The sequence below is a fragment of the Magallana gigas genome, chromosome 1 (assembly GCF_963853765.1).
Source record: "Magallana gigas chromosome 1, xbMagGiga1.1, whole genome shotgun sequence".
Taxonomy (NCBI): Eukaryota; Metazoa; Mollusca; class Bivalvia; order Ostreida; family Ostreidae; genus Magallana; species Magallana gigas.
Genome location: NC_088853.1, coordinates 44,921,005 through 44,948,581, shown reverse-complemented (window position 1 = coordinate 44,948,581; position 27,577 = coordinate 44,921,005). Strand labels below are relative to the sequence as shown.

Below are 27,577 nucleotides of genomic sequence, written 5' to 3'. Positions count from 1 at the left end.
AAATTGCAGATGATAATTGTTCAAATCTACTTACAACTGTCTACATTAATAATTATCAGACATTCATGAAACGGAATCGACTTCAAACAATGCAGAAACATTATATAAAATGTAATACTTTAAAAACATTTAATACATTTTTCAGAATTATTTGATAGAGAAGTTTTCAGATGGAAAAAAGATGATGCAGTTTTTTTGGAAACTCACAATTTTCCAGCAATGGTTAACAAAGTGGTAAATCAATCTTATATGACATTTGTTGGTGTCCCAGGATCTGGAAAATCCGTCACGGCTCGCCACATAGCTCTGAAACTACAGGAGGAAGGATATGATATTCTGCCAATTAAAGATATAAGCGACATTGAAAATCACTGTAATCCAGAAATCCCGCAAGTGTTTGTCATTGATGATGTGGTAGGAGTTTTTGGGTTAGACATGTCTGAGTTCAATAAACTATGTAAGTACGAAAGTTCAATTAAAAAGCCTGAGATGAAAGAAACGAAAGTTCTTATGACATGTAGAGAGGCGATTTATAGAAATGAATATCTCACAAACACATTTTTATCAGAGAGCGCGAATGTAGTCAAACTTCACAGCGATGAGAATTTATTAACTGTGCAAGACAAATACAATTTGCTTACCATGTACGATTTAGATAAACACATTTTATCTTCCATCGATTTGTCCTTAACATCAAAAATGTTTCCATTTCTATGTAAACTGTATAAAAGCGAATTTAGGAAACATGGGCCATCTTTTTTCATATCCCCATATCCCTACATTTTGGATGAAATGGACAAATTGGAGCAACGAAACAAAATACAGTATGCTTCTCTTGTTTTGTTGATGCTCAATGATAGCAATCTATCCGAAACCATTTTAGACGATGATTTTAGTAGCAATAGAAATGATATTTTTCAGGAAAAGAAATTCAGTGTACTGAAACGATGTAAGGTAGACCGTCAAACAAACGGTTTTAGATTCATTGATGCATTGTCAGAAATGGAAGGGACCTATACAAAAAAGTGTGAAAGTGAGTTCACTTTTATCCATGATTCCATGTTTGAAATTGTTGCATGTCATTTTGGTTGTCAGTATCCAGAACTGATGATACAAAACATGAGTAGCGATTATATTGACAATTATATCAAGGTAGACAAGTACGAAAACAAGAATAGAACAAGTAAAGATGAAGAATCTTCTGAGGCTAGTAGTTTGTGTATAGGACTGAAAAAATCCCATTATCAGATGTTTGCGAAACGTTTGTTTAGGAACGTACAAAATGGTGAGATGTCTGTCTTTGCAAATGAGGCACTGGAGCATCCATCTGTGCTCCAGGCATTTATAGGAGAGATGATGATAAGGTCGTATAGCGAACTGAATTCCATTTTTCTTTCTGAGATCGAAGACCTTGAAGGTTGGTTTTCATACCTTAAATCAATAACGGAAGGAGAAAACTGCGGTGAGCTTAAAGTTTTGGTAAACAGTAAAAGTAATGCAGAAGGCGTTAGAGCAATAAGTTGGGTAATAGGTTGTGGGCATCATCAGATTTTGCAGTATTTAATAGATCAAATGTTAGCGGAAAATGGAAACGTCATTGACCTTTTTCGAAATTCCTACAATGAGGATGACACAGTCTCTGATAAAAAAAGGGCGATATATGATACTGCAGGTGTTATAAGTCGATCCGTCATGACAGCAAGTGACTCAGATATTGAATCAGACATTGACCCATACAACGAACAAGTAATAGATGAACAGTTTCGCTTGCTTTGTCTTGGTTGTTTTTCTGATGATCAAACCACTATACAAATACTATTAAAACACATTGATAGTAAAATTATCAAAAATACAGTTACATATTCACAAATTACGAACTGGAATATCGACCCCTTGGCTATTGCGTGCGAGTACGGATTCTGTAACATCACAAGTGAATTACTTCAAGCTGGGGCGAATGTCAATCTATTTAGTGCTTCATGTTCACCCATTATAGTTGCATGTGGCAACGGGCATTTAAGAGTTGTCGAAGAGTTGATAAAAGCAGGAGCTGATGTCAATTGCTTAGATAATTCTAGAACACCTCTCATATCTGCATGTGAAAAAGGACATGTAAACATTGTTGAAGAATTGATAAAATCAGGGGCTAATATCAATTGCAGATATGGAACAAATACACCATTGACAGCTGCATGTTTTGAAGGACATTTAAGTGTTGTAAAACAATTGATAAATGCCGGGGTCACCGTCAATTTCGGAGATAAATTTAAAACACCTCTAATAGTTGCATGTAAAGCAGGACATGAAGATGTTGTTGAAGAGTTGATTAAAGCGGGGGCTGATATAAATCCAGCTGATAAAAAGGAAACACCGCTAATGGCTGCATTTGATCAAGGACATTCAAATATAGTTGAATTACTGGTCAAAGCTGGGTCTGAAACCATTCACAAAGGTGGACATGAAACATCACTAACAATTGCATGTTTTAAAGGACAATTGGAAGAAGTTGAAAAGCGAATTCAAGCGGGGGCCGATGTCAATTTTAGAGATGGAGGTCTGACACCACTAGTTGCGGCATGTTACATGGGACATTTGAGCGTTGTTAAAGGATTATTAAAAATCGGAGCTGATGTAAACCTATTCGACGGAGATAAAACACCTCTAACATCTGCATGTCAGGGAGGGCATTCAAATGTAGTTGAAGAGCTAATGAACTCAGGAGCATGTGTTAATTTAAAAGATAAAAAAGCGACTCCAATCATGGTATCATGTTCTAGTGGAAATTCGAAAGTTACGAAAGTGTTAATTAAAGCAGGGGCTGAAGTTAATTTTGAACATGAAGGTGTAACACCTCTCACAGTTGCATGTTTCGGTGGCTACATCGATGTAGTTGAAGAATTAATAAAAGCAGGAGCTGATGTCAATTTAAAGGCTGGAGACGTCACACCATTAACCATTGCATGTTGCAAGGGAACTTTAACTTTAGTTCAAATGATTATTAATGCAGGAGCTGATGTTAATTTAGAATGTGGAATTTGTACACCATTAACGGCAGCATGTTATTTTGGACATTTGAATGTAGTTCAGGAGTTGATAAAAGCAGGGGCTGATAAAAATTTCAGATGTGGGACAAAAACACCATTAACAGTTGCATGTTATGAGGGGTATTTGAAAGTTGTAAAACAATTAATAAATGCCGGGGTCGATGTCAATTTAGGAGATGGAAATAAAACACCTCTTACAGCTGCATGTAAAGCAGGACATGTAGATGTTGTTGATGAGTTGATTAAAGTGGGGGCTGATATAAATTTAGCTTATAAAAAGAGAACACCGCTAATGACAGCATTTAATCATGGACATTCACACATAGTTGAATTGTTGGTAAAAGCTGGGACTGAAGCCATTCACAAAGGTGGACATGAAACATCATTAACAATTGCATGTTTGAAGGGACAATTGGAAGAAGTTAAAAAGATAATTCAATCGGGAGCCAATGTCAATTTAAGAGTTGTAGTTCTGACACCACTAGTTGCGGCATGTTACATGGGACATTTGAGGGTTGTTAAAGAATTAATAAAATCTGGAGCCGATGTAAACTTACTCAACGAAGATATAACGCCTTTAACAGCTGCATGTTTGCAAGGACATTCAAATGTTGCTGAAGAGCTTATAAACGCTGGTGCATGTGTTAATTTGAAAGATAAACATAGTACACCTCTTGTTACTGCGTGTTCTAGCAAACATTTGAATGTAGCTGAATTTTTAATTAAAGCTGGGGCTAATGTCAATTTAGAAGGTGGTGGAAAAACACCACTTACAACTGCATGCCTGCAGGGCGATTTGCAAACTGTTGTGTTTTTAGTAAAAGAAGGAGTTAATATTAATCTTCAAGATACAAAAAGAACACCTTTATCAGCTGCTTGTAAAAAAGGACATAAACACATAGCTGAGATTTTGATTAAAGCCGGTGCCGATCTCAATACAGAAGATAGGGATGATACACCATTAACAGCAGCTTGTAAAGAAGATCATCTGCATTTAGTTAAAAATCTTATAGAAGCTGGGTCTGATGTAAATTTTCAAAATTCTTATGAAACAGCTCTTGTAGCTGCATGTAATGAAGGGCATATGAGTGTAGTTGAAACATTAATTAAAGCAGGCGCTGATGTTAATTTAACGGGACAAAATGGACAGTTTACCCCACTAATAGCGGCATGTGAAAAAAATAATTTGAACACAATCGATGTTCTGATAAGGGCTGGGGCTGATGTCAATCTGATAGGAAAGTATGGTGAATATACCCCACTAATAGCTGCATGTGTTGTTGGGTATTTGGATGTGGTTAATGTTTTTATAAATGCTGGGGCTGATGTTAATTTACGAAGCAAAGATAGAGATTATACGCCTTTAATAGCTGCATGCATGAATAACCATGTGGATTTAGTTAATGCTTTGATAAAGACTGGCGCTGATGTCAATATGACAGGAAAAATAAATACACCACTGTCAGCTGCTTGTCAAGGTGGGCATTTAAAAGTAGTAGATATTTCGTTACAGTGTGGGGCTGATGTGAATCTAGCAGGTGAAACTGGTGAGTTTACACCATTGCTTGCTGCTTCTCAGGGTGGACATTTGGAAGTGTTTGATCTTTTAGTTGAAGCAGGGGCTAGTCTCATTTTGTTTGACTGAAAAAAGGGCTGATGTTTATAATATTTACATGCATATCAAACCGCGAAAAAATGTGTGTAGATATTTTTAAATTTGAGTACAAATCGTACTTGATTATCAGAGCTACGTGTATGCAGAGGTTTTAATAATGAACATAATAACTTATTTTATACAGACGACTTTGTTTTGGCTCATGATTTGATAAATTTATAGGTGACTGCAAACATGCGATTTTCGTTCATAAAACTATCTCAGGTCAGCATATTACAACAGCTTAATGAGAAGGAATTGATGAAATGTTAGTGCGTAGGTGAACTGCTGCAGTCAAAGAGATTACATATTCCAAAATGAGCAAAAAGTTAGCATTTAATTCAAATTTATTTACAAAATCGAAATCGTATATGGCAAACAAATTGCAGGAGTTTTATATTTTTGATTTAAAAGTATGTATAAATAGAATTAATATGAATCAACATAATGATTTTCTTTACCAAAAAACATTTTAATGCACGATTTGAAATATATGCAATGATACAAATCTTACAACGCATGATTGATCTTTTATTTCAATGAATTAGCAAAAGTACGCTAAACAGGAAATTCATAGATTTTATTTATTGTTTATATATTTATTTACATGTATATATCTATTGTGTGTGAATTATTTATAGCGGTTTGTAAGGAAAACAATGTGGGCTATATTACTAACACAATGAATAGCTTAATTTAAAATGAAAAGTAAAAGTAATAGAATGTTTTAGATGCAATTAAAAGTTTCATTTTCATTAGTACAGTGTTACTATTAATGTTTTTATTTCGGTACATTTTTTTGCGAACATTCATTTAAGTTTTTTAATTGTGGCGATAACATACTTTTGTTTTAAGCAGTACCATGTCTTTGTTTTCGTATACATTTGACCTGGTATTCCTTTCATGTTTTTTTTTAAATTTTTGTTTCCTCTCTTATGAGCCGATTGAGGTGTTTACTTTTTGATCACCGTTAATATTCAGTAAACACAGATTGCTTGTAGAATTCATCGACGTTTATGTAATTTTTTTTCTCATTTTTGATTAAATTAAATATGCATCAAATGATCAAGTTATTTACATCATGTATTATTTCCATTTATTTTATACAATTTTATGGATATTGAAATCGTTACTTGTCTTGTTTATGTATGCAAGATCACCGCGTTTCAATGTTATACCATGATGCATTGATGTGCAACACATAAACAATGTATCTGAACATTTTAATACAAGTATTTCAAAAGACAAAATATGGTAGATGAATTTATAAACTTGTACATTTATATGTTTTGTAAGATTTTCATTACTTCTGAAGCGATAGTTGATACAAACTTTAATGCAAGTACTTATATTTTTTAATTAAACTTTACAATAAACGCCCAATTATCCAGTTACGTTCCGACAGTTTCCACTAAGAAGATTATAACGCTATAAATTCCAGTGAATCTTATCTTTTGAGTATTTTTAAATTCAGAAATAACTAATATCCACATCATTTAAAAAGGATAAATTATTAAAATGTAATGTAATTTTTAACATGTGATAAATTAGAAGCTCAACAAAATATATATTTTTAAAGTTTCTATATATCTAGTCTCTTACAGGTGATAATAGTTAAAGCCTCCTGATAATTCAACCCCTTCTTTTCTATGTGTTTCATAAATGCAGTGCCAGCATAGTATAATTCAGAAAACCTGCTTTTTCTAGCAATTTTCAGACAGCATTTTGCTCTAATTTTACTCTACCAACAATTATCTGAGGATATCATATCAACCTGGTATTTGTATTGTTCTATTATCTTCACTCTTAATTATAGGCATCAGCTACAGTATGCATGTGTACACGTCTAAAATACGAATCTAAATAATGTGGAATCATCATTTGTCGTGGGGCACCGATGTTCATGGCTTTTGTGGGTAACCCTTGTCCACGAACTTCAATCCCCTCGAAAGTATAAACAAGCGTTTGTTGACAACTATTTAAATTCTCGCGAGTACAATACCATCGAAATTACGTCTTCACAAACCAGAAAAAAAATTGAGTATTTACAAACATCGACCCCATCGATTAAAAAAAAATCCACAGTATATAATTTGATGTGAAATAGGAGTTTACATTATTTCAGGGTTTTTTATTCAGGAAGGTGGAGTTACATTTTACCTGAACATTGTAAAACATTTTTAACACCAGCTGATTATTAACATGTACATGGATGATTATTTTGTCCATTTTTTTTTTAATATGATGCAAACAAAAATATGTTGTTTATTTTTAATGTGAAAACATTTCAGATCTAATGTGCATTAAGTATCATTAAGATGATCTTCCAATACCATAGATAGCATGGTGACATAGATTGTCGTTTATTTTTTCTTCCTGATAAACTGATTTTTATGTTTTCTCTATGATTACAGCATGTATTAAATGAACAAAGTTTGCTTGTAGAGTTCATTTACGTACATGCATTTTTATTTTTTATTTTTTATTAAATCAAATATGTTTCAAATATCTTCAACTTAATTATGCTTGTTGATTTTTATACAATTGCAAAGAAATTGAAATTGTTCCATTTCTTGTTTATACATTCAAATGTAATTACCTTGTTTCATAGTTGTATTGTGATGCCTTTTCATTTATAAACCATTGTAATAAAAAAAATTGAAACCATTACATGTACCTCGTTTAATATTTTACTCTACAAAACAAAATAAAAAGGTTATCTGAGAATATTGCAATTGGAGAAAAAATTGATATTGAAAAAAGGTGCAATGTTAAGGTCAAATGCTCAATGGGCAAATGAGTAAGATAAATGTACAAAATATTTTTTGAATTTGGAAAAAGTTAGATAAAAATCCAATTCAATTAAAGAATTAGTTGATGATGGTGTAATTAAAAATGATACAGAAGCGTTACTAGATATTCAATATAAGTTTTTCTCAAAATTATACTCCTCTGTCAGTATTAAAGAAGAAAGTAAGGAGCATTTTTTATCATTTGTTGATAAAAGTTTAGATGAGAATGATTTTGAGTTATGTGAAAACTGTATTAACAATGAAGAAATTATAATAGCAGTTAAAGAAATGTCCAATAGCAATAGTCCAGGCTCAGATAGATTAACAGTTGAATTTTACAAAATGTTTTATCTAAGTGATATTTTGTTTAAATTGTATAAAGAAATAGAAACAAAAGAATCGTTATCACACAGCATGAATATGGGTGTTGCGTGGACCCTGAGGTCCACGCAGAAAATATATAAGCGAGGTTAAACCGGAGGCGATGGGGAAAATTCAGCCTGCGCATGAGCTAGCCTGGTTCCTGTGCATAATGGGTAGCTCAGGGAACCAGGCTAGCAGACGTTTATCTGAATCGGAATCGGGATTCTGTGTCATATGCACATTTAAGTTCAAATCAATACTGTAATTGTAAAGTTGTCGGTAAACAGTACAGAAACAAAGTATTCATTTTAAAGAAATGATTGGCATGTGATATGAACTATCCGTATTATGAAATAAGGTAATGTTATGCCGAAATTACAACATGCATCAAATAGCATAATTTGCAATGTTTTGTTGTTTTCCGAATACACATGTAACTTAACTTTACATTTATAGTAGGCGAGGCTAGAGAACTTCCCGATTAAATTTTTTTAAGCATTTAAGTATGATTGAATAATTATGTCACTAGAAAAGTTTAAATCTCAAGAAAAATGCATCAAAATATGAAATTTTTAATTTACACAAAGCTGTCACTGCATAGTTAACAAAGTAGTGCGAATCGTAATGTGTGCGCAAATAGTAGAATTCACCGAATGCCTTATACTATGCATGCAAACTTCATTCATAGATAGATCATAATTATTTCAGAAGTATGAATCCTGTAAATTCTGAGATAAAAAGTCAGGGCTATACATACATGTATACGTAATACAACGTACAAATTTAGTGGTTAAAAGCAGATCTAGAGTCGGTGGAATCTCTGATAATCTTAAGGCGTTCACGTTTTCGTTGGAAACACATGCAAATGGTCCACGTATTGTAGTCCTTTTTTAAAGGACAGCAACTTGTTACTTTATTGTACAAGAAAAAGGGAGACAAAAGATGTTTGAAAAATTATAGACCCATTAGCTTATATATATATTAATTACTTAATGTTGATTATAAGATCATTGCTCTAGAGTTATGGCAAATCGATTAAAATTTGTTTTACCAAATATTATATCAAATGCTCAAACATGATGTATACTAGGAAAAGATATAGCAGATACTATTGTTAGTGTTAGAGACATTATTGATTTAGTAGAAATGGATAATTTGGAAGGCTACATTGTAAAAATAGACCAAGAAATAGCCTTTGATATAGTAAATCATGATTATTTATTTGATGTTTTAGATACATTTGGTTTTGGACCTTATTTTAAAAGGTGGATAAAGATATTTTATCATGACATTTTTAGTAGTGTCAGATGTAATGGTTTTGTAACAAATTATTTTCCAGTTAAAAATTGGCCAGACAGGGTTGTCCAATATCTGCCTTATTATATGTTTTATCAGCAGAACCTTTGTATCATGCAATGAGAAGTAACACAAATATAAAAGGAATACATATACCAATGTCTGACAAGGTGGCTTTAATGTTTCAACACGCTGATGATACTATTGTGTTCCGATGGGGCCACTTCGACCTTCGCACTTTCGCCTTTAGGTCGAAGAGGCGAGAGTGCGAAGTTGCGAAGGCGAAAGTGCGAGAGTGCGACGGCGAAGGAGCGAAAGTGCGAGGATGCGACGGCGAAGCGCGAAGATGCGATGGCGAAAGTGCGAAGTTGCGAAGGCGAAGGAGCGATAGTAGTATCGCTCCTTCGCCTTCGCAACTTCGCACTCTCGCCTTCGCAACTTCGCACTTTCGCCTTCGCCTTTTTTGATAGCATTCAGAAAGTCTCGGTCGATTACATAGAATTTGATGCAAACACCGTACTCGCCAAGGTTTTCCGATTAATCCATGATACCATTGGTACGCATGCGCTAGGCCATTGTGCTTACTATGAATGTTTATAAATATTTTAATGTGTATATGTGACATATATGTTTACCAGTGCTGGCTATGTCTAATCATTATATACTCCATATAAAATGTAATGTCCGCCATAATGTATACATATGCACCTCCAGACTCCTGTCACTTACCAGCTGTCTGTTTACCGTGGATCAAACACAGTAACATTCTAATTTCATTATGCGACACTCCTGGCTGATGTATGGATCTAGAGCTTGTTATTTTTCAAGCATTCAATGCTAGATTGCCTAATCCATTAGATAAAATGCGAATCTATAAGTGAACAGAGTAATTTTTTTACTTTCGGCCAGGCCCCGCCGCCACCAAACATAGTTGAGTACAAAACTCAGCCTCAACTCTGAGAAAATACTCAACTCCCTATTCTCAGCCTCAATTCACCGCCACCAAATATTTGAGTACGTACTCAAATAAAAATTTTGAGTACGTACTCAAAATATTTGAGATAGCTAGATACCTATCTCAAGTAAATACTCAAGCAATAAAAATGGCTGTCCACAGACGACATATGCGACGCCGCCCGACGTCGGCAAATGTTAGACGAGGTTAAAGTTTCAAGAAGAGTCATCCGAGACAGGTTAAATCCGCTAGAAGAGTATTCAGATGATGAAATTTTTGACAGATATAGGTTCCGTCCCGCAACCATTCAGTACATTTTGGACTCTATTGCCCCATCAATTGTACACAACACTGCCAAGAACTGTGCCTTACCACCCACTCTACAGCTACTTACCTGCCTTAGGTTTCTGGCAACGGGGGCATACCACAGACTGGTAGGGGACAGCATTGGAGTATCAGAGACAACAACCGGAAGATGTTGCCGTTCTGTTACAGATTCCATAATTACTAATCTGTTGAAAAACTCCATCACTTTTCCAACGGGTAATTGTGCCAGGGAAATAAAACAACAATTTCTGGCAGTAGCAGGTATAAAATGCATCCTTTCACAGATATAAACAGTTATAGTTCGTCCCCAATGCTCGTCTTAAGTGTACTTTCTCTTTTGATAATAAAGAAAGACAACTGGCAATGAACAGATAACTCTTCAATGAAAATCAAAGTACTGCTATCAATGATAGATTTCCTACAGATCTATCAAGATTTGATCAAACACATACATGTACATGTCACGAAATTACAAGCACTAATAATAATGTTCTTCTTTATAAACTAGTGATTTTATTCCCATACATACTCACTCCCCTCTTTCATATTAAAAAAAACAAGCAACTATTTTATAACGGCAGTCAAGTTAGCATAAGTACAATGCATGTAAAAATTAATATTATAAGGTATAAAAAATCATAAGCTCAAGATGTCAATTTTAAATCAATGTAGGCCTAAATGTGTTTGTTGTTTAATATTTATTTCCTTTAAGTTAACTTATAAAATAATTGATAAGAAAAAAATAAACAATGGTTCACAGATGCCTTAGAAATCAATATGTTCCATCTTTTGGATTTCTAATCACGTGTATCGGTCCTTAATCATACACCTGTCTTACTTTATTTAATTTTTCTTATGTAGGCTTCCCCAATGTTCTGGGGTGCGTTGACGGAACTTTTATAAGAATCATTGCTCCTAGCGAGAATGAGCCAGATTACGTCAACCGTAAAGGATTCCATTCATTGAATGTACAGGTACCCCCCCCCCCCCCCCCCCAGTGAAAAATATTTTACATATACGAGCTTTTCCCGTTGTTACATGTATTGTACATGCAATTATATTTACAATGACAATGAGTTTTTATTTTCATATAAATTAAGCGTAGAGTCAATTTATAAAAAATTACTAGTACACTATGAAGAAGGAATAACAGTGAAATACATGTTGTTTTGAACAATGTTAGTATTTGTTTGCAGGCCGTGTGCGATGCCAAATATAAGATTACAAGTATTTGCGCAAAATGGCCCGGATAGCGTGCACGCTAGTCGGAAATGGGTGGAGTCGACTTTGTGTCAGCAGTTTGAGAATGGTATTAGGCTAAGAAAATATATAATTCAGATACATGCAAATACAGAATAGTTAATTCAAAAGCTATACGAATGAGTTAATAATTTAATATGTCATTCGAACAGGCGTTCATAGTGGATTTCTTTTGGGAGATTCTGGTTATCCTTGTAAAAGGTACCTAATGACACCTTTTCTAAACCCGTCCACTGCCCCCCAGCAAAGGTTTAATGCATCCCTCTGTAAAACTAGGGTAATGGTGGAACAGACATTTGGAATTCTGAAACGCAGATTTTCTTGTCTTCAAGGAGTGCTTAGGTATACGAAAGTCTGTAATTAGATATCCAAATACAGGCATCTTTGTTTCATATAAATAATTCATATTGTTAAATATATATTTCATGAATTGATATTAATCATGTTTTGCAATTAATGCATATTTTCAACAAAATACGGCATATACCCGGAATTATAAATATTGTGGTCAATAATTTTAAACAGGACAGATCCAAATCAAGCAACAAAATACGTCATTGCCTGTGCAATCTTGCACAATATTGGTGTAGACAGGGGTGACGTCGTAGATTCTACGCAAGATCAAGTACAACTTCGCGGTGGAAACGGGAACATCATCGTAGCTGGTGATGGTGTCAACATTAGAAACCACATCGTGGATACGTATTTTACGTAAACAGTCCTGCTCCAGATGTTTGAACAAGTATAGTTAGATATAGTTACCCTAGCATATTTAGAAAAGTAAAACAAGTTACTGTCCTTTAAAAAAGGACTACAATACGTGGACCATTTTGTGAGTTTCCAACGAAAACGTGAAAGCCTTATAATAACTTAAGATTATCAGAGATTCCACCGACTCTAGCCTCCTTCTTTTAACCACTAAATTTGTACGTTGTTTACGTATACATGTATTTATAGCCCTGACTTTTTATTTCAGAATTAAAAGGCTTCATACCTCCTAAATAATCATGATCTGTCTATTAATGAAGTTTGCATGTATAGTATCAGGCATTCGGTGAATTCTACTATTTGCTCACAAATTACGATTCGCACTACTTTGTTAACTATGCAGGGACAGCTTTGTGTAAATTCATATTTTAATGCATTTTTCTTGAGATTTAAACTTTTATACAGTAACATAATTATTCAATCATACTTAAATGCTTAATAAATTTTAATAGGGAAGTAATAAATTTTAATAGGGAAGTACTCTAGCCTCGCGTACTATAAAGGTAAAGTTAAGTTACATGTGTATTCGGAAAACAACAATGCATTGCAAATTATACTATTTGATGCATGTTAGTTTCGGCATAACATTTACTTATTTCATAATATTGACAGTTCATATCACACGCCGGTCATTTCTTTAAAAGGAATACTTTGTTTTTGTACTGTTCACCGACAACTTTACAATTTTGAACTTATATAAGTGTGCATATGGAACGGAATCCCGATCCCGATTCAGATAAACGTGTGCTAGCCTGGTTCCCTAAGCTACCCATTACGCACAGTAACCAGGCTAGCTCATGCGCAGGTTGCATTTTCCCCATAGCATCCGGTTTAACCTCGCTTATATATTTTCTGCGTGGACCTCAGGGTCCACGCAAATAATAGCTCTCTCTCTCTCTCTCTCTCTCTCTCTCTCTCTCTCTCTCTCTCTCTCTCTCTCTCTCTCTCTCATTGTTCCCTAAACCCCCTCTCTCTCTGTTTAGACTCAACTCGCACACTACATACAGGTCAAGAGTTTATTCTCTTTTGAGAAGTGGACAGGCAAATGTAGGTTATGCCTGTTCACTTCTTAAAAGATAATAATCAAAAGTTGAGACTGTATTATTAATGAAGAAGTCATTTACAGATTCTGTGGTTTCTTACATTTATACAGCGTTGTATTCAATTTAGCAAAACAAAGCACAAGATTAGTTCACAAACATAATAAATGAAACAGTGTTTGAAATTGTTCGTAAATCGGCGAAAATTAAAATGTCAATACAATACAGCAATATGCTTCTAATTGCTTCTTATTAGTCCCCTACCGGTTTCACCGGAGGGGACTATAGCTTTCCTCTGCGTCCGTCAGTCCGTCTGTCTGTCCGTCCGTCCGTCCGTCTGTCTGTCCCACTTCAGTTTTCCACACTTTTTTTCTTTATGCATTTGAGGAGTAATATGAAACTTGCTGAACAGTTTCAAAATGTCAAACTACAGATCAAGTTTACACTTTTGTAGCGTCTGATTGACATATTTTCGAGAAAATTAATTTTTTATATTCCAATTTTTTAATGTTCGGGTTCGTTATCGGGTTCGGTGTGTACTGAATAAACGAGGCCAGTATGTAGTCAGTAATAATATCGTGCGTTACTTGTACCATTCCTTTTATCATTTCTAATAAAAAAATAAATTCTGTAAAATAGTGTTAAACATTGTGTTGTAAATTTAATCGGCAGGGGTTTTTTTTGTATTATTACAATCGGGTTCGTTGTCGGGTTGGGCTGTTTAACTGTTTGGTTTGATTCGGGGTACAGAAGACGGTAACAAATGATATTGTGCATAACAGTGCATTGTTTTCACAAATTTTTACCAGCGAATACAGAATAGACTTGGCGAAATTACAGGAGATGAAATAAAGGGTATTACTTTACCTATTTTATATTTAATTTCTATATCAACTATATAGTTTTAATTTCCTCTGTTCTTTTTTCTCTGATTAAAGCATGATATCTCGTTTACAATAGCTCTGAAATAGTTGTGTGCTTGGAAGCTTTCATAGAATAATACAAACCGGTAGGGGACGTGTATTGCTTATGCAATACTCTCAGAATGCTTGTTTATATTTGAAACATTTGCAAAAACTCTTTATTAGCTTTGCTTTTTTAAAACAAAGTAATGGTAATGCATTACTTTACTCATGTAATGGTAATGGTAATGCATTACTTTACTCATGTAATGGTAATGTAATGCATTACTTCAAGAAAATCAAGTAATGGTAATGGTAATTTAATGCCCAAATTCATGAAGTAATGGTAATGTAATGCATTACTTTACAATGTAATTCGCCCCAAGCCTGCTTGGGGGTCACCTGTCAAGGCCCAAGTATGGGATATAGGGTGTTAGCAAGACCCTTGAATTCTATTCTCAATGCAACAGAATAAATAGATGATAAGACAGAGAATTCTATTCTCTATTCGAATAGTGAATAGCGAAAAGCGAATAGAACTCTGAATGCCTTAAAAACCCTGTGGTTTAGGGATAATTATACCAGAGTCACACGCACACTTAATCATCAATGCATTTTGAATAAGTAGCAGGAACATGTATATTTTTTTTTTTACTTTTGACATTCCCGATTAACAGAAATTATTTTTTAGAAACTTGTAATCAATATTCTTAAACAAGAAAGAAGGAAATAAAGATAAATGTTTTCCGTGTTTAAAGTTTTCCGGGAAGTTATTATTATTAGATATTGATCTGATACCTTCCTGATATCTTCTTTTACTGATACAATTACATGGCTAATATGTTTCCCTCTTTTTTATCCTACTAAATGTTGACTAAATAGGTTAACCTTGTATTTTTATTTACTAAAAAGTATTGGTTTAAAAAGAAAATTTATATATTTGTTTATTCAGTAGAATATTCTCGCATTATCAGCTGTTTGTACAGAACTATGAAGACGAAAAGAAAATAATGTTAAATGTCAATGTTAAAAAATATTGATATACTTTTTAACATTGACTGGCCTGCCGGCCTGGAATAATATAGTAAATACATGTAGAAATACTCCAGTGTGCATATTTTCATGAAGAAATTGTAATCGATTTAACTTTTAAATTTGCATTTTCGCTCGAAACATAAAAATAAAAGGGTTGTACCTACATGCATCTTCCGACATTAATAGATCCATGTTATACATTCAGTATTACGCATAAACTGGTGATTATTAGTCCCCTACCGGTTTTCACCGGAGGGGACTATCCCTTTCTTCTGCGTCCGTCAGTCCGTCCGTCTGTCTATCCGTCGGTCCATCCGTCCGTCTGTCTGTCTGTCTGTCCGTCCGTCCGTCCGTCCGTCTGTCCAACTTCAGTTTTCCACTGGGTTTTTTTTCTTATGCGTTTGACGAATGATATGAAACTTGCTGAGCAGCTTCAAAATATCAAACTACAGATCAAGTTTACACTTTTGTAGCGTCTTGTTGACATATTTTTGAGAAAATTAATTTTTTATATTCCACAATTTTTTTATGTTCGGGTTCGTTATCGGGCTCGGTGTGTATCAAATAAAAGAGGAAAGTATGTTGTCAGTAATAATATCGTGCAATATTTGGACCATTCCTTTTATTGTTTCTAACAAACAAATAAGTTCTTGAATTCTATTCTCAATGCAACAGAATAAATAGATGATATTCTTACCTTCTCGCCAGGCTAGCTTTTTATGTCAATGTTCAGGTTAGGTCAGTCAGCAAGTAATAATTTTTACAATATTACTGTGTCTTATAATTAAAAAATAAAGTTTACATGGAATTTTTAATATACGTTTATTAGCATGATTACGGTAATTTGAATAGCGAAAAGACAGAGAATTCTATTCTCTATTCGAATAGTGAATAGCGAAAAGCGAATAGAACTCTGAATGCCTTAAAAACCCTGTGGTTTAGGGATAATTATACCAGAGTCACACGCACACTTAATCACCAATGCATTTTGAATAAGTAGCAGGAACATGCATATTTTTTTTTTTACTTTTGACATTCCCGATTAACAGAAATTATTTTTTAGAAACTTGTAATCAATATTCTTAAACAAGAAAGAAGGAAATAAAGATAAATGTTTTCCGTGTTTAAAGTTTTCCGGGAAGTTATTATTATTAGATATTGATCTGATACCTTCCTGATATCTTCTTTTACTGATACAATTACATGGCTAATATGTTTCCCTCTTTTTTATCCTACTAAATGTTGACTAAATAGGTTAACCTTGTATTTTTATTTACTAAAAAGTATTGGTTTAAAAAGAAAATTTATATATTTGTTTATTCAGTGGAATATTCTCGCATTATCAGCTGTTTGTACAGAACTATGAAGTCGAAAAGAAAATAATGTTAAATGTCAATGTTAAAAAATATTAATATACTTTTTAACATTGACTGGCCTGCCGGCCTGGAATAATATTTTGTTTAGAGGTTCTGTAATTGTGTTCCATCTGCGACATTTAGGTTGCACCATCTGATAGGCGAAATTGCTGCTTTTAAAAATGCAAAACACTGAACAAGTAAGTTTATTTTCTTTTGGTTGTGTGCACATGTCTTGTTCTTTAACTTAGTTTTTGTAAATGTACATCAGTTTCTGGTAAACATCTTTTACAAACATTTTTTTACTTCCAGTATAAAACTTTGCTCCTTAAAATATAAAACGGAAAACGTATTAATTTGTAATCATGACCAGGAAGTGTTAAAGAAGTAAACACGAAATTATACATAACAATATTTTAGTTTCTCGTGTTTTAGTTCTTTGTATAAGCATCCATTATTTTAGGTAAATAACTGTTTCTTGTTTGTGTTCTTTTATGAAAAAACAAATAGTATCAACATGTATTAAGCCAGTATGGTCAAGAATGATTTCTGTCTCAGAGAGACATTGCTGCTTAGTTTACCAATATGATATAACGGCATCATTTTGATAGTGAAAACACGTCCTTTTATTTTTAGATTAATTGTCCTTTCCTGTTCATGAATTTAAAAACGTATCTTTGTATTAGCTGTTCTCTAGGTATTAAGACTTAAGAAGTTTATTGTGTTTTCCATTAATTTTTGTGATCTTTATATGCCTCTAAATGCAACAACTATTTACTGCGTTTGAATTTACATGTAATTTACATAAGAAGTTTCCAAACGATGATTTCTATGTTTTCGGTTAAAGAATATATTTCTTACATGTTGTCAAAACATCATGATTTACAATTGTTCAACAAAAATATTGATTTTATTGTTATGAGCTAAATTTTAAGAGTTATTTTTTCATGGATCATTTTTTATGCTTATCGATCTCAACGCAAAAGTCCATGTAATAGCCAGTTTAAAATAATTTTATAAAACAGCTGTTTTTCCTGTTACTAATTCACTCCCTCCCTGATCTGTAATTTGTATTGATTTATTTAAGCAAGTAATTGATTTCAAAAGTAAGGGAATGTAAATATTAGCATTAAATGATTTATTTTTGACGTTGTCGTGTCAATAACTACATTCAGTTGAGCAGACAAACTATCATAACGCGCTTAGGCGCGTTACTCAATTTGTCTTCTCCCCTGACGGCAGCTATTGACACGACGACGTCAAAAATATATCATTTAATACTTACTTTTACATTTACATTACGTCAAAAATATATCATTTTTATGCCATAACTTATTGTTTCTGGTTCATCAATTTCATAGACGGACAGGTAACAGTAACACAAATATGAGGGCTGTTAGAAAAGTTCGCGGACAAGTTCGATTGTGAGCGGACTATTTGAATGATACCAGCGAAACTTTTCAGATTTAAACTTGACGTATTTTCTATGAAATACGTAAAGATTTGTATGTTTCAAATGCACCATAACAAATATACAGCTTAATTATTTTGAAAAGATATGCTTCACGGAGCATGTCAGATTTTTATTTTTTTTATGTTTTGTACGCATTTCTCCCTATTAAGAAAATGAACCATTTGAGCGCAGAAAAATGAACGATATTTCTTATGAAGGTCGTTTTCTAAAAGTTTCAATTAAATTGGAAAATTTATGACCGTTTTATCGCTTAAAAAATGAGTCAAAAATGTTGTCGTCAACGGACATCTTGGAGCACCGGGACTTCATTTAATTTTGTATGAACGCAGAAAAATCTTCGATGGAGACCAAAAGGTTCTTATTAGATGCTGCTATTTCTTAAAACAAAGGTTAACACTTAGAATCACAGACGTTTAAAGATAGAAGAACTGATATTTTGAGCTCTAGCAGTACCAAAAACCCCACAAACAGCCCGGACCTTGCACCTATGGATTTTTTCCCTTAAATCTAAAGTAGAGATTTTTGAACCTAAATGTTCTACGGTATTCCGCAAAAGACATTATACAAAAACTTGACAAATAATGGTATGAACATGCATTTTATAAATATGTTAAATGACTTAAAAAAACGTGTGTGGAACTGAAAGGTGTTTACTTTGAAAAAGAGTAACAGGGTTTACTTGCAGTTGTTTGACGTCAACTGACGTCGTGGAAATATGAAATGGTGCTCCGTAAATCTAATTCAAGCAAATTAAAATCTAATAACCGCTGTATCTTTTATGAAAAAAAATCCAATCTATATGGTTTTTTGCATACTTAAATACAAAATCACTGAAACGTAGAAAAAATCAATATAAAGTTCTTGTTTTTAATTTTTCGTATGCTGTACTTAATTAAATGTATCATTACGTTATCAGTGAAAATGACGTTTTTGACGTTACCGAAATTAACACCAACACCGTGCCCGACGTCGTGAAAATATGAAATGGTGTTCCGTAAATGTAATTCATGCAAAGTAAAAGTCGCTGTATATTTTGAAAAAAAAATGTTAAAATCATATGATTTTTGCATACTTATTTTCAATTGATAGTTATTTAATAAAACATACGCCATCCTACAAGTACTAATTTTGCCGCAATTCACTTTGTCCGCGAACTTTTCTAACAACCCTTGTGCATATTAACAGTATCACGTGAAAAAGTTATAAATCCACGTACAATGCTCATTCCTTTGATGCCTTTTAGTAATAACTTTAATATGTAGAACAGAAAAAGAAATCCCTAGGGCAGAAGTTTTTAAAAAATGTAAAAAATGTTCAAAATTTATACATTTCAAGCAAAATCCCATTGGGTCCTATGTTAAAAATTAACAAACTTTGAGATGACCCCCTAAACAAACGGTATGGTAAATGTCTTATTTTTTAATCTTAAAATAATAATTATATCAGTAGAAATTAAAGCAAAAAAGAAGATGGGTGAATAAGGCGTGTAAAATGCCCATACGCGGTCGGACAGGCTACTGAAAAATTAAAGTATCAATAAATCTGATGGTTTTTTTTTAAATCATTAAAAACAATATATATTTAACAAATCATTGATTTTTAACCTGTAGGTATGCTCAATACTTGGAATATGTTGACCCAAACAGGCGTGTACGTATCAAAATATTCAAATACTGTCATTTTTTAGAACTTCATTTTCTTTTATAGAGTGGGTCTGTGCTCCATATTTTTCTCATAGTCTAATTAAGGTCTATTGGAAAACAAACCGATTTCAATCAACAAAAACGTGGAGAGATGACCCACTATACATTAAAAATATCATTTTGTATCCCAACAATTGAACGTTTTGAAAAAATAATACAAGTCCAGTAGTTCGTAGCCTTAGTCAGACATAATATTTAAAAAGCCTACTTTGTTGTGTCTGAAATGGCTCAGTGGTTAAAGCACCTGGCATAAACTCACCTTATAAATCTACGGTTTTTATGTTACGGGTTCGATACCACCAACATTTCCGACAATATTTTTTTTTCTTATTTTTTGTTAAATATATTAAAAACTGACTATAGTCAGAAATTTTGCTTTTGCAAAGTTTTTTTTGATAATATATTTGAATAGATTTAATTGGGGAAAATAAATTCAAAATTGTATTTCACTACTAAACCGAATGGGCATTTGCGCCATCTTATTCCCCTATCTTCTTTCATTCAAAAATCTAGGGCAGAACAAATTAGACCCGGCCTCGTTAAACTATAAGTGACGACCTTTCACATAAAATGAAGGCAATGTTTAACTCTCTCTCTCTCTCTCTCTCTCTCTCTCTCTCTCTCTCTGAGAACAACATCACGTGAAAAGTTCATGAACCCACTTATAACGGTTATTTAAGTATCTCTTGACTGGTTTCTGCAACATAGGTTGGTCATATGATCATTAGCTTTTTATTTACAGGTTCGTTGTTGTTCCATTTGCGACATTTAGGTTGCATAACGCACACCGTTTAGGGGATTGTGCACTGTAATTGCTTGTTAAGGTTCCAAACAATTAAACAAGTAAGTTTTTTTGGTTGGGTGTAAATATCTTGTTTTTTTATCAGCAATAATATGAACCATAACTTTAGTTAAAAATGAAGGCATTTTTACATACTCTCTCTCTCTCTCTTTCTCTCTCTCTCTCTCTCTCTCTCTCTCTCTCTCTCTCTCTAAATATATAATAAGCAAGCATTTTACTTCAATGAAAGTAATTATTAAGTAACACACAAATCAATTCAATGTACGCCTAAAACGAATAGGATCTACCCTTAAAATTCAATAGCTTTTATCTCTTAATTTGTTTTTTAACATAACATGTTCATCACATGGTTATTGTCTGTTTTCTTTACAGGTTTGCTAAGATGTTCCGTTGCAACATTAAGGCTACCACATCAATTAGGAAATAATGATAATTCGTAATAGCTTACTGTAAGGAACGAAATCAACTAACGACCAGGGTTCGTTTGGGCATATGAATGTATCTTATTCTTTAACTGTGAGTAGTATGATTGTGTATACTATGTAATCAAATATGTAGATATCGCTTATGCACGCACATTCACACATACAAACTCTCTCTCTCTCTCTCTCTCTCTCTCTCTCTCTCTCTCTCTCTCTCTCCCTCTCTCTCTGTCTCTGTCTCTCTCTCTCTGAACTTGAATGGTTTTTTGATAAAAACATTTTCTTTGTATGCTTCCTTGTCAAAATGGCGGCCTAATAAAACCATCCTATTAAATGAAATACCTTTTAGAGCGTTTGATTTTATAAATGGATGACTTTTTATGTGTATTCTATTTTAGAAAAACAAATAGTATCCATATTTATGCAGCCAGTATGATCAAGGAATACTTAGGTCACCGATTAACATTGCAGCATAGGTTATCGATCTGCACACGGGCTTTATTTTTTTTTTTTTGCTGAAAATTACTTCCCTGATCAGAAAATGAAAACTCATTGAAAAAAGTCTTTGTTTGGGGGCAGGCTAGACCGCATGCTCTGTTATATGGTGAACTGCATCATTTGAGTGTCATTAATATCTTTGTGCAAGATGAAAAGTAATTATACTGCATACATGTAAATGGTAAATAAGGAACTTTAAGTGACCCCCTTGAACCAAAAAATATTTGGCATTGCTCTCTCTCTCTCTCTCTCTCTCTCTCTCTCTCTCTCTCTCTCTCTCTCTCTCTCTTACTTTGGCGTTTTTAGCGTTTTATTTTAGATGGATGGCTGTTTACGTGTGTGTTCTGTTTTAGAAAAAACAAGTAGTATCAACATGTGTACAGTTAGCATGATAAAGGAATACTTCCAATGTAAATCAACAATTGATATTGCAGCAAACGTTTTCAATCTGCACACGGGCTTTATTTTAGTTTTAGCTCAAAATTACTTCCTTGATCAGAAAATGAAAACTCATTAGAAAAGTCATTGTTTTAGGTAACTGCAGGCTCTGTTATAAGATGAAGTGCATCAGTTGAGTGTCATTAATATTTCTGTGCGCAATGAGGAGTAATAATACCGCGTACATGTAAATGGCAACTAAGGACCCTTACACGACCCCCTTTAATCAAATAATGTTTGGTATTGCTCTCTCTCACTCTTTCTCTCTCTCTCTCTCTCTCTCTCTCTCTCTCTCTCTCTCTATATATATATATATATATATATCTCCACATCCTATGAATTGTATACTTCCTTGTCAAAACGGCGCCATATTGTAACTATCGTGCATGTTGAATGAAAACATTTTTAAGCGTTTTATTTACGTGTGTGTTCGGTTTTAAAAGAACAAGTATTGTCAAATTCTGTTCAGTCAGCATGATCAAGGAATATTAAGGTCACCAATTAACACTGCTTCTAGCACAGGTTCTTGATGACAGTTACGACCACCCTCCCCCTCCATCTCCCCATCCCCACGTATCTAGACCCCCAGGACTTTACTTAATTATATTTTTCATGATATATTCATAATCTAATGTATACCTTCATTGCAAAAAATTTCTTAAAACAAACATTTTAACAAAAAAAGCACACCACCTCTACATACATGTAAAATACAACAAGGCTGCATACTTCGTCTGCCAGCGGAGAGGTACTGCCATTGAATATTTGTTGAAATGTGCTATCAAACTACATTTACCGGTAAAACGGTGAACTAATGTCGTAGCTCCCTTTATTGAATATCTGCATAACATGCCCATGTAAATACATTTATTGGGTAAATTTGATCAATTTTTACCGACTAGTTGCAAGTTTGTGAACCGATCCATCTTCAGCCGTTTTTTCTTTGCTAAGACAATGTAAAAATTTTGAGTTAAGTCTAGATGACTGCTTTATGAACCTGGGGCCAAAATTATCACACAAAAACTATATTAATATTTGGATTATTTTTTTATGATACATGTATATCTATATCTGGGTGCTGCAGGTGAAGATCGGATGGGGGTGGGGGAACCTTTATACCTTCTTTTAACCTTTACAACTTCTAATTTCATTTTAAGAAAAAATACAACCTTACTATATGTATTTGCCAAGAGGAGGTAAACTGCTAATTGAGGGGTATGGAGTAGTGTTCGTTACTTATATTTGATATACTTACATTCTTAAAAACTAAATAACCCTGGACCCCCTCTACTTAAAAAAAGGTATCATCCGTAAAATTGAATATGTAAAAAGAAGAATCAAAGAGTTTAGTTTATAGTAAAAATACCAAATCTAAAACAACGCAAGAAAATAAGTTAAGAACGTATAGAAATTTTGAAACAATTATAAAATTGTACTCATGTAACAGAAATACATGAAAAGTTAATAACTGTATGCTTATCTTTCTTTCAATCTTTTTTTTTTTTGGGGTCAAAACGATTAACGCCATGGCTTGTTGGTATATATGCTATGCCTCTGCTTTAAACAACAGAAACATATTTTTTTTATATTTTGTAACTAACGATTCAAAATTGAAAAGAAAGAAATAATGATATTGTGGACTTTTTTTGTTCGAAGATTTATTTTACGAGGTGAACCTTTTTAGCGCAATATGATTTAATTCTGGTTGTAACGCGCTTTCTGATTGGCTATATCGTATAAAGAATGTTGCCTACGTCATGGTAAGACTAACGTAAAAAAGGTATCAATACGCCTGATCTTACGTTTGAATTTTGTACAACTTTACGTCATTTTAAAGGTCAAATGACTGTTTTTATCTACAATGAAGAGTAAAAAAATTAAATTATAAGCAATGAATTAAATATTTATAAGTTCTATACTATATAAAATGGTTTGAAACAGTTTACGCTTTTTTTATAAACCACTCCGCGATTTATAAAGCGTAAATTGCCCCAAACCATTTTATATCGTATAAAACAAATAAGTAAAATAGATGAACCCTAAATTCTAACATTACGGGTTCGTTTTAGGGAATGAACTTTTTATAAAACATTAAATTATTAAACTCAAATATATTTTATACTGTGTCTAATAATAACTCAGCAAAATGGCACAATTTCTGTGCAATTAAAATCATTCAATGACATAATTAATATACATTAAACATTCACAGCATTTCCAAATTTTCTGTCTGAACTTGAACTTCTAGCTATGTCAACATTGTGACTAGGTGTTTACCTACATTAGAGAAGAGGGCAACAGGGGAGACAATTCTAACAATAGTAATGAAATGCAACTGTAATGAATAAGATTTTTATGGGAAACAGTGAAAACAACTATTGGTTTTTTTTATAAATTAAAGCATGATAAGTATTTTTTTTTAAATTTTATTTATATATATTGACTTCAGTGGATGAAAATCGCTTGGAAAATAGAATTTAAAAAACGACCACATTTTCATTTCATTTGAAATTGGAATGCTTTTGTTAATTTACATGTGAATTTCTTTTTAGTTCTTGAAAGTCCAAAAGTGGAATTTATATATTAGTAAGAAAACGTAAGAGAATATCACTTCTTGGCATCCCACCAACAATCGCGCCCTGGGTCATCATTTTGTATATAGATATATGAAACAAAATATGCAACAATTAATTGTTGGAACTTCTTTAAGAATATAGGCTTTTTTCTTCAAATATTGTTGATACATTTTATAATTAATTACTAATTTGACAATTTTTTTCTCTCAAATGTTCTGGATTTTAAAGTCAAATTAACCAGAATGCAATACTAGCTGTTACTATAAATAGATGCAACCAGTGCAAAAACAAACATCCTATATTTAAATCTAAATAGGTATCCTTTCAAGCTATGATAAAATTCGGTTCATTCTTGAGGCTTGCTACCACATTTTTTCCCTACTTGCATTGTTTTCTAGTAGACATGATTGTTCTTAACAGACATAGTAGTTAGGGTGAGATAAGATAACCCGTTTCCCAATGGCGGGTTAAAAACCTATTCAGACATGAGATCCCTGTTGTGCAAGAACAGCATCAACACAGACAGTTTTAAAAGCCTCATTATATGGGCCGTACCTACAAAATATTGGGCAACACGTCTTGCCGCACAGACAACTGCATCTATCTCATCAGTTGTATGATTTGCTCTAAACAATACATTGGGGAAACACGTGACCTCTGCAGAAGAATCATCAAACATCGCTCGACCATAAAGACCAAGAAAATCAAGGAGCCCGTCGGGGAACATTTTAATATGAGTGGTCACACATGGGAAAACATGACAATAGTGGTTATTGACCATAATCCTCAGTGGAACTCGCAATTATTGTGTTCATCGATTAATAAAATTTAAAATTAGTATTATTATATAAGCATCTATTTAAAAGTAATGTAAACAATACCATATGCAATGTATCGAAAAATAATTCTTGATTCAGTCTTATGATTTTTTGTCTTTGTTTATTTACTTCATTTTGGTTTTTGTCATTGCAGAAAAGAAGTTGTTAATGCTGTGAACGGGACAAAAATGTCTCTCTCAAAGTATGGATCAACCGTGGAGACCACAAATCTTGCTCGGTTAGCCCGAATTATCCTAGGCCCCTGCACTGACGTACTTCAAGATGTTCTTCAGAAAAATATGAATCCGTCCGACTTGCCTAGCAAAGTTAAAACTTTTTTGGCAAAATTTAAAAAGTCTCCATTTACCAAAGAACAAGAAAAGATCGTGTATACAGGAAAATATTCGGACTTTGACTTAACTTTACTTTACATTTTGTTTCGTAATATTTGCACATTTCCACAACATTCACATAAATGGGGAAATGCTCCTAATCCAGGAGATAGGAGCGAATCAGCAAACATAGAAAGGATTCGTTTATTAAGAAACAAATATCAAGGCCATCATTCGAGTATATCAATTTCAAGCTCTGACTTTAATCAAGAATGGCAAGCTATTTTTGATATCGTTAAAGAGTTGGAAATGTATTTAGGGACGTGCACTGTTTATCAGGAGGAGGTGAAGAAAATAACAATGTGCTGCATGGACCCAGAACAAGAAGCTAAATATATTGAACAGCTACTGGACTTGAATAAAAAACTTGACGACATATCAGGTAATTATATTAAAGCTTTAAAACATGCAACTCTTCTGACCTTATTGTTGGTGGCTGTTGTAACTATTTTTTAATGATAGGTCAGAAACATTTTATTTTTTTATTGACAGTAAAAATTGAAAATACCTGTGTCTGCAAAAAAAAAGGTAAGGAACATTTTTTGTATCAGAAAAACAGTTTTCTTAAACATGAAAAGCAGAGATCAAGTAACACCGAAAAGTTTAGCTCCCCAGAGCTGAACTTTAAAAGAACATTGTGATCATTTTTGCGTGACGTCAGTATGTCTGTCAGTCCGTATGTCTGTACCATTTTAACATTTTCAACTCCGCAAAAAACACTAAGTCAATTTTAAACCAACATTGACACAAACTATCCTTGGCTGAAGAAAATTCTAGCTCAGTGTTTTTATAAAGGGTCAAACCCTCTTCTTATAATTGACGATTATTTCAAAATTGCTGGCATATCTAAACAAATCTACTTCTCAGAAACCATAGATACTTTTGTGAAAGTATTATTATGCAATATAGATTCAATTCGTTCAAATCGTGATCCGGTTGGTGATGTTTTAAAAACAACGTGGATCGGGTTTTTATTTTGGAATAAATTGAGAAAATTCTTTAAAAGTGGTTTCCTTTAAGAAACATTAGACCAGAAAAGTTAAAACTTGTGTACAAACATGTTCAGATAATGTTAATCTAAGTGTGTTTAAATATTGATCCCCTGTGGTAGGGTATGGTTATACATGTAATAAGTGATTTTACATAGGAAGAGATAGTGAAAATCTTTTTTTCTTAGATTCTAACCATCATATTGTATTTTCAATTCTACATTGTTGAAACAACACCGGTGCCCACAAAGGAGCTCAATACTTAACATACGAATATGTACAAAGCAGTCTAAATATTTTAGATATAGTCTACTACATGTCTCTAGTATATATTTTACGTTAAACTTATTGAACCTATGTTGATCAAAGTTATGATCATTATTGTTCAGGTGAGTGGTGTTGCCCTAGGGCCTCTTGATATAAGATAGTGTTTGTCTTTTGTACAAATAAGCTACAATTCATTAAATTTTACTCCTGTTCAAATAATTGCATTTTACTTGACACTCTTCTGTGATGATAGTGTTGGCTTATGTGCTTTTTAAGGTTTCACACCATGTTACACTAATACTTCTTGGAAAATCTTTCACCCCTTTATATTTTCTATATAAGATATTATCTTTAAAAGTACTATCCATCTTGTAGATTAAAATACAATGGGGTCAAGTTCAGTATAA

At 33.2% G+C, this 27,577-nt stretch overlaps 2 protein-coding genes and 1 pseudogene across 7 annotated transcripts in view; all 3 read left to right on the top strand.

Moving 5' to 3' along the window:
- Nucleotides 1–27,577, top strand: part of LOC105330604 (serine/threonine-protein phosphatase 6 regulatory ankyrin repeat subunit A) — a 119,117-nt gene that overhangs the window by 46,279 nt on the left and 45,261 nt on the right. For 3 of the 6 annotated variants that reach the window (XM_066068111.1, XM_066068108.1, XM_066068084.1), the window contains exon 6: nucleotides 25,677–26,296. The exons of 1 other annotated variant lie outside the window; for it this stretch is intronic. In XM_066068111.1, coding sequence (XP_065924183.1) covers nucleotides 25,711–26,296 — 586 coding nt within the window. In that variant the 5' untranslated portion in view covers nucleotides 25,677–25,710. Of the gene's footprint in view, nucleotides 1–16,801; nucleotides 16,992–20,710; nucleotides 20,812–21,142; nucleotides 21,287–25,676; nucleotides 26,297–27,577 lie in introns of those variants that run through there. 2 more of the 6 variants (XM_066068098.1, XM_066068093.1) reach the window with 2 other exon arrangements.
- On the top strand, nucleotides 160–7,368 carry LOC136270506 (serine/threonine-protein phosphatase 6 regulatory ankyrin repeat subunit A-like). Its single transcript, XM_066068120.1, has one exon. The coding sequence runs from the start codon at nucleotides 220–222 to the stop codon at nucleotides 4,687–4,689; it is 4,470 nt and encodes a 1,489-aa protein (XP_065924192.1). The 5' UTR covers nucleotides 160–219; the 3' UTR covers nucleotides 4,690–7,368.
- LOC117684256 (putative nuclease HARBI1) lies at nucleotides 10,061–14,553 on the top strand (annotated as a pseudogene).

Excerpts from the sequence above, each read along its gene's own strand:
- LOC136270506 (XM_066068120.1), top strand. The coding sequence starts at position 220 with ATGGTTAACAAAGTGGTAAATCAATCTTATATGACATTTGTTGGTGTC.